The 7,347-nt window shown below is 37.8% G+C and overlaps 1 protein-coding gene across 1 annotated transcript; it reads left to right on the top strand.

Annotated features, from left to right (window-relative positions):
- The first annotated feature begins 575 nt into the window (after nucleotides 1–575).
- On the top strand, nucleotides 576–5,876 carry LOC141442390 (uncharacterized). Its single transcript, XM_074107362.1, has 3 exons — nucleotides 576–678; nucleotides 3,040–3,251; nucleotides 4,878–5,876. The coding sequence occupies exons 2-3, from the start codon at nucleotides 3,063–3,065 to the stop codon at nucleotides 5,076–5,078; spliced, it is 390 nt and encodes a 129-aa protein (XP_073963463.1). The 5' UTR covers nucleotides 576–678; nucleotides 3,040–3,062; the 3' UTR covers nucleotides 5,079–5,876.
- The last annotated feature ends 1,471 nt before the right edge of the window (nucleotides 5,877–7,347 follow it).

The following is a 7,347-nucleotide window of genomic DNA, read 5'->3' as shown; positions in this document are numbered from 1 at the left end:
GTTGTTGCCCACCTGTGACCGTACGATATGTCTATGCAACAAATGTGTGTTCATTCAGCTCCTCCACCAACACACTGTGAGAACACACATAAAGCACACAAACCCAACTATCACCCCACCACAACTGGAAACTGAGCAACAACCATTCACCATGCTACCAGATGGTACCAGGTGGTGGTGGTATGGCGGTGATAATTGGGTTTGTGTGTTTGTGGTTTTGTTTGTGTGGAGGCGGAGGAGTTGCATGAACACACGTTTGTTGCATAAACGTAGCTATCGTAAGGTCGTGAGTGAGAAAAGTAATTGTTTATAGTTAATTAAGTTTTATTATTACGAAATCTAGCACACTGAACAGCAGATAAAAATAAAAACAATCTGCACTCAAGTCAATTATCACCTAATTAGAATTGGACACAAACTCATAATTAAGGCAGCTTATCTTTGCAAAAAACCAATATAATGATCGGTTTGATAAAGAGCATATCATACGGTCATTATCTTGCTATATCGATATAATATACGTTATCTTATCTGATATAGAGTTTGGTATACAAGTAGGAACACAATGCAGTGTGGGTTTACCTTCGCCGAGTGCAACAAGTGCGCACTTGCACGCCTTATCAGTTGTTAAAAAGTGATTAGTGATTATAATCGGGTAGATTGATATCAGTCATTCAGGTAATGCATGTTGAAGGGACGTTTAGCTTGAATATAAAGAGCGCTTACTCTCGAATCTAGTGAAATTAGCAAACTCTATACTGGAAAGTAGCTTCTATCTAGGATAGGCACTGCCTTAAGATTACGACAATACCTAATTAAACCCTCCGGTTCTATTGATGTCCTTTTTATCTTGCTAATTTTGTGGATATGACGAAAGTTAAGGGTGTCTGTGATGGAAGTGGACGAGTTGCGAGGCTCAGAATGATCTACACAGCAGAAGCGTGGAGTGAAAATTTTCCTTAGGTAACTCGAAGAGAGTGTAGCGAGAGTTGGGTATGGGTATGCCTTCGGATTACCTCATAATGTAGTGTACACATAAGTATTAAATGATATTATAACGGATAACTCACGTCTTAAACCGAGTTTAGCTCAACATGTTTCGGGCTATTTCGTAGCCCTTCCTCTCAGGAGCACGCGACTCGGCGGCTGCCGCAACACGCACACTACCTACTGTCGGTACGACACGAAAAAGCGCGAAACATGTCGAGCTAAACTCGGTTTAAGACGTGAGCTATCCGTTATAATATCATTTAATATGAGTATGAGCCTCACGGTAGTTTCATGTACACATAAGCTTTAAAATTTGAAAAACTTAGGTAACCGGTAAACCAGAGTGAATAGAGTTGTGGCTGTGTTATTACTTTAGCAGTAGAAGTCAATAGGTACTACACAACGATTTTACAGGTGGTAGGTATACAGGGTGTAACATATCGGTCAGTATGGGAAAGTCTGAAATTATAACACCTACGAAGATCTGTTCTTAGGATGCAGGTGCAGATGCAGATGCAAGTGGTAGGACCTTGTGCAAGGTCCGCCCGGATTGCTACCATCTTGCTCGCTAGCTAATCCTGCCGTGAAGCAGCAGTGCTTGCACTGTTGTGTTTCGGCGTGGAGAGTAAGACAGCCGGTGAAATTACTGGCACTTGAGGTATCCCATCTTAGGCTTCTAGGTTGGCAACGCATCTGCAATACCACTGGTGTTGCAGATGTTTATGGGCGGTGGTGATCTCTTACCATCAGGAGACCCACTTGCTCGTTTGCCATCCAATCGAATAAAAAAAAGGAACAATGTCATCGATTTTATTAACAAGAAAAACTGCATTCATACATTTAAAAAAACTCCGTCAGTTCCGGAATCGAACCCGGTCGTTTTGAAAAATAAAACATACTTATTTCTATTTGGATATCGGTAGTGTAGGTCATAAGCAATATATGTTACTATGAAACACGGTATCTAGAAAGAATAACATGCATGCATTGTATTTCATATTCTTTAATTCTTCTTCTTTAAGTCCATATTTTTGCACTCAAATGTACATAGATATTAATATTATTGGGTTAGGTACTTTATTCCGGTCGATTCTCTTGATCGACAGTACCAACTTCATGAATAACCTCTTATTTCTGTCGACACTCAGATAATTACACTTATTGCGCGCGCACCTAAGGGTTTATTGGTTGTTTTAAGAAATACCTACCAAAAACCTTACCATATTCACGTGAACGTGACCAATGACTTTTGATTTCAATAAAAGGACTAGGTACAAATGCGTCAATACAATTAAACTCTAAGCTTTAAAGAATTGGCACTCCATTTTGAATTTTATCTCCTATACATATAGAACACACCAATTTGCCTAAATTTAAGCGATTCTGATGTGTCTACACAAACGCGTTGCAAACATCCTAACCGGCTGTTAGCCCATATCAGCACTCTGATTTACCAAATAACCAATGTTTTACAAAACTACAAGTTAGCAATCACTAAGCAAAAGTTGCCTTATACGATAGTACCTACCTAATTGGCTAGATTCCTGGGTTAAAAAAACTATTTGGTCTGTCAGTTAGATTATCAGAATTGACACATATTTTTAGGGTTCCGGAGCCAAAATGGCAAAAACGGAACCCTTATAGTTTCGCCATGTCTGTCTGTCTGTCCGCCCGTCCGCGGCTTTGCTCAGGGACTATCAATGCTAGAAAGCTGTAATTTTGCACGGATATATATGTAAACTATGCCGACAAAATGGTACAATAAAAAATTAAAAATCATTTTTTTAGGGCACTTACCTCCCATAGACGTAAAGTGGGGGTGATTTTTTTCTCTCATACAACCCTTTAGTTTGGGGTATCGTTAGATAGGTCCTTTAAAACCATTTCAAACAATTTTATTCAACTTTAAAGTGCAAATAAGACCCCAGCCAGACAATATACGACATTATTTTTCATGCAAAATACAGCGCTATCGCATTAGATCGTTGATAAAACATAAGTACTTATCTATTTTAATTCACAATGCAATCAACTAAGTATCCTTTGCAGACTATGAGTTTATAACAAAAGCTATGGAGAAGTTGATATCCTTTTTCCAACCAACGGAGAAGAGAAAGCCGGCGAAGTATGAGGAAGAAGGTGAAGATAGAAGTGAGACTCCGCCGCCTGATGATCGGAGGAAGTGGTCGATATCTCGCTCGGGGCGGATGAAGCAAGCTAATAAGAAACGAAATAATGTCACTATAGATCTCTATGGAGACGTAAGTATCCCAACAAAAATCTACCAAACTTAGAAAAGTTGAAAAATTCCGACATTGTCATTTCAAAGTTCAATATCTCAAAACCGACTGAACCGATTTTTATCAACCATAGCTAAGAACCACCACACAAGTTCAATTAAAAAAACCGCATCGAAAACGGCCCACCGTTTGACAGCTACGATGCCATAAACAGACAAAAAAGCAAAGTTCATGGCATAAACAGACTGGAAATAAGGTTAAATATTAGTTATTAAAATTATTGAAGACGAATTTAATTTATTTCCCGGCCAGACGCAAACTCTATTGCCTATTTTCTTAAATAACTTCATTCTCTAATGAATAGAGAAATAAAAAACCGGCCAAGAGCGTGTCACACGTGATACGCCCGAAATAGGGTTCCGTAGCCATTACGCAAAATTAAGTAATATTTTTCTGAAGATTTCGTATTTTGTATGGAATATTCCAAGTTTAGGTATATTTTATACCTTAGGCTGCTATTTACCTACTCTTAAACTACTAATAATTCTCAAGAAAACTTAACCGCTATAGTTTTCCTTGTAAGTTTGATATACATAGGTACTACCATCCTGAATTTTTTCAAATTATTCCACCCACCGGTTTAGATTTTAGAAGAAGGGGTGGGGACGCTCGATTTTAATGAAAATTTGCACTTTAAAGTTAAATATTTTGCAAACAAATCACTGAATCGAAAAATCGTTTTTGCAACCCCCCAATGACCTATCCAATGATACCCCACACTACAAGGTTGGATGAGAAAAAAAAAACACCCCCACTTTACGTCTATAGGAGGTAGGTACTCTAAAAAAATTGTTTTGGAATTTTTAATTGTACTATTTTGTCGGCATACTTACATATATATTCGTGCAAAATTACAGTTTTCTAGCATTGATAATCCCTGGCGAAACTATAAGGGTTCCGTTTTTGCCATTTTGGCTACAGAACCCTAAAAAAAGAAGTTATTTAAGAAAATATGCCATAATTTACCAATCCCCCCGCCCCTTATCACAGAACACACAATTCTGAAAAAATATAAGAAATAGTTCAATATAGTCTTATATTTTATTATAATAGATTAAGGGGCTGTTTCACCATCCATTGATTAGTGTTAACTGGCGGTTAGGTGTGATGCCGTCTCTATTTGTTTTGTTCGAATAGACGGAGACGGCATCACATTTAACCGTCGGTTAACGCTAATCAATGGATGGTGAAACAGCCCCTACCTAATTGAAACAACATGCCGAGCGGGCGCCAAACCGTGCACCCGCGCGAGTAATGGTGCTCCCGCATTGGCTGTTATAAGGGTTATATAACATTATAAAACATTTGTTTTATAACATTGTATAATAAATTGTAACAAATGTTATACATTAAATATTATATGGTATATAATATATGGGGTTATATAACATTTTCATACCAATGTGGGAGCGTTTAAAACATCTAGCAAATTGTAACAAAAGTTATAAAGTGTTAGACAGTGTTTTATGACGTTATATATAACACTTATAACAGTCTGTGGGAGCACCATTAGCGGAGGCCTTAGATGAATTTACCCACCACTAGCATATTCCAAATTGTGTAATACCATTGTAAATATCGTTTCAGACCTGCGCTCCTGTAGAGAGGCCGACATCAGTGGAATACCACGTAAATAGCCACGTGACCAAACCAACCCAGGGACCAGCCGAACCTAAGTCCAAAGGCATAACTCCTGAGCCTAAAGACATAGTTTCCGAGCCGAAATCCCCCGAGGAGGAAATAGAAAGTGCGTTTGAAATACTGGACAAAGTGGACAAAGCTTCTTAACAGTTGCCGTGGGTGATGTAGATAGATGATTAACATTAAGGTATTTCGCTAGTTTTTTAAAGTGTAGACTTCCAGTAGTCCAGCCTTCTTTTAACGGGCCGCAAATGTGTTGCAGCTATGCATAATTGAATTTATCAAAATGGGTGAAAATCTATGTGATTATTGTGTTAGGTGGGCAACTTGTAAAAGCTGGGAGGCCGTATGAGGCCCCTTTCTCTCTGGTAAGCTGTCCTAGTTATCACAAGGTTTGCGGGCCCCTGGTTGAGTATAGCTGGGTAGTTAGTAACTTTATCTCGGAGACTCAAATGACAGCTGGGAACGTGAAACAAAGAAAACCACTGACGAAGATTGTGGCAGTTCAGAATAGACATCAAAAGAGGGCGCCACCATCTTTGGAACTGTAATTTTTTTGGTGTAAATTGCTTAAATCTGGCAATAATTATGCATGAAAATTTGATTCTAAAAGGAATAAAGGATATGGAAATGCAAACATGGAAAATGTGAAAAATCATTTGACTATCCGGGATAGAAAATAAGCTATGTTAGTTTTTGGTGGATAAGAAGGTGCTTATTTTAATTAGTTTAATTACGCAACTCGTTTTAAATGCGACATATTCTTAATTCCCATGAGGTTTCACACTCAATGGGTATTGGGACCAATAAAAATATCCAGGTAGTTAAAAGAGAAGCGTTAGTGTGTATCCTCGTAAGGCCCATATCAAATTTTGATTATCGGGACCTGAGACTTAGGGGCTATTTCACCATCCATTGATTAGTGTTAACTGACGGTTAAATGTGATGCCGTCTCCGTCTATTCGAACAAAACAAATAGAGACGGCATCACATTTAACCGTCAGTTAACACTAATCAATGGATGGTGAAGCAGCCCCTAAATGCCAATCAAGAATAGTTGACATTAGTCTGAAAGTGCGTCTTAAATTTAGTGCTCTAGCTTTGCGAGGCTAAGATTTTACGGCTCTAACAAATTGGCGGGGCAAAAACTCTCCATAATATTTATTCTTACTCAAAATTACATTTTAGCCTGTCATGGATCCTCGTCTCGTTAACTATGTTTGCGGTAATATGTTAGCTAAGCTAATCTAAAGCAGCGTTTCCACCAGAGATGTGCGCGGATGTGTTACGAGGAATACGTTTTTCATGAACCAATATAAACGCTTCATTTACCTCGCCTCGCTCCGCTAAGCTGTTTCCAACAGAGATGTGCTGTGCGAGGATGTGTAAATTAAGCGTTTCTATTGGTCAATGAAAAACACCTCCCTCGCAACACATCCTCGCACATTATTGGTGGAAACGCTGCTTAATGGCAGGTAATCTAATTGTTATTTTGTATCAATAGGGTAAGCAAATTGACTTCATTGTACAGTACAGATGTTGTGAATAATTTTCCATAGTAAATCTAGCTTTCTCAATTCGCTGCAGTAAACTAGTTGAGAAAGCATTATAAATATGAACTTTTTCTACAAAATACGACGTCAAAACATTATTCACTACATTTTACAATCACAAGACGCAACTTTGATTTAAGAAAACATGTTAGACTAGACTAATTTGAAATTAACTGTAAAATGTAATTTTTAGTTACTTTCAAACAACTAAATATCCATTTGAGGCTCACTATTGCCTTCATAAGAAGTACGTTCATTGATTGGTGCTATCATATACTGTATCTATACGTAAGTTTTTAGCTAATTTCGGCTGTTTTCTCGTGGATACTCTCTAAATTTGTGATTAAGTGTGATCAGAAAAAAAGTTTAGTAAAATCAAGCTTACTGTAATAAAGTTGTGAGCGTAGGCAGCGAAAAATTTCAAGGTGCCGTAAATTTTACAATTAAATAAATAAATAAATATTACGGGACAATTCACACCAATTGACCTAGTCCCAAAGTAAGCTTAGCAAAGCTTGTGTTATGGGTACTAAGCAACGGATAATAGTGATTTGTGCAACAAGAGAGCAAAGATGTTTTTTGTTGCGAGTGTTGATTTTGAATCCCGAGTAAGCGAAGGATTCTATAATTGAATCACGAGCGTTAGCGAGTGATTCTAGGTTAGAATCCTGAGAGCAGCAAGGGATTGAAATACACGAGATGCAAAAAAACTTTGGTCTCGTGTGACACATACAATTTTTCACCTCAGCAGCGAGAAAATCATCTAAATGAACCGCATATACCTAAAAACTACATATATCTACCGGTTTACAAAACAAACACATTTTTTTTAAATATAATCCGATTATTAAGAAACAAATATA

Source organism: Choristoneura fumiferana, chromosome 25 (genome assembly GCF_025370935.1).
Source record: "Choristoneura fumiferana chromosome 25, NRCan_CFum_1, whole genome shotgun sequence".
In the NCBI taxonomy this organism is placed as follows: domain Eukaryota; kingdom Metazoa; phylum Arthropoda; class Insecta; order Lepidoptera; family Tortricidae; genus Choristoneura; species Choristoneura fumiferana.
This window is presented reverse-complemented; position numbering and strand designations above follow the sequence as displayed.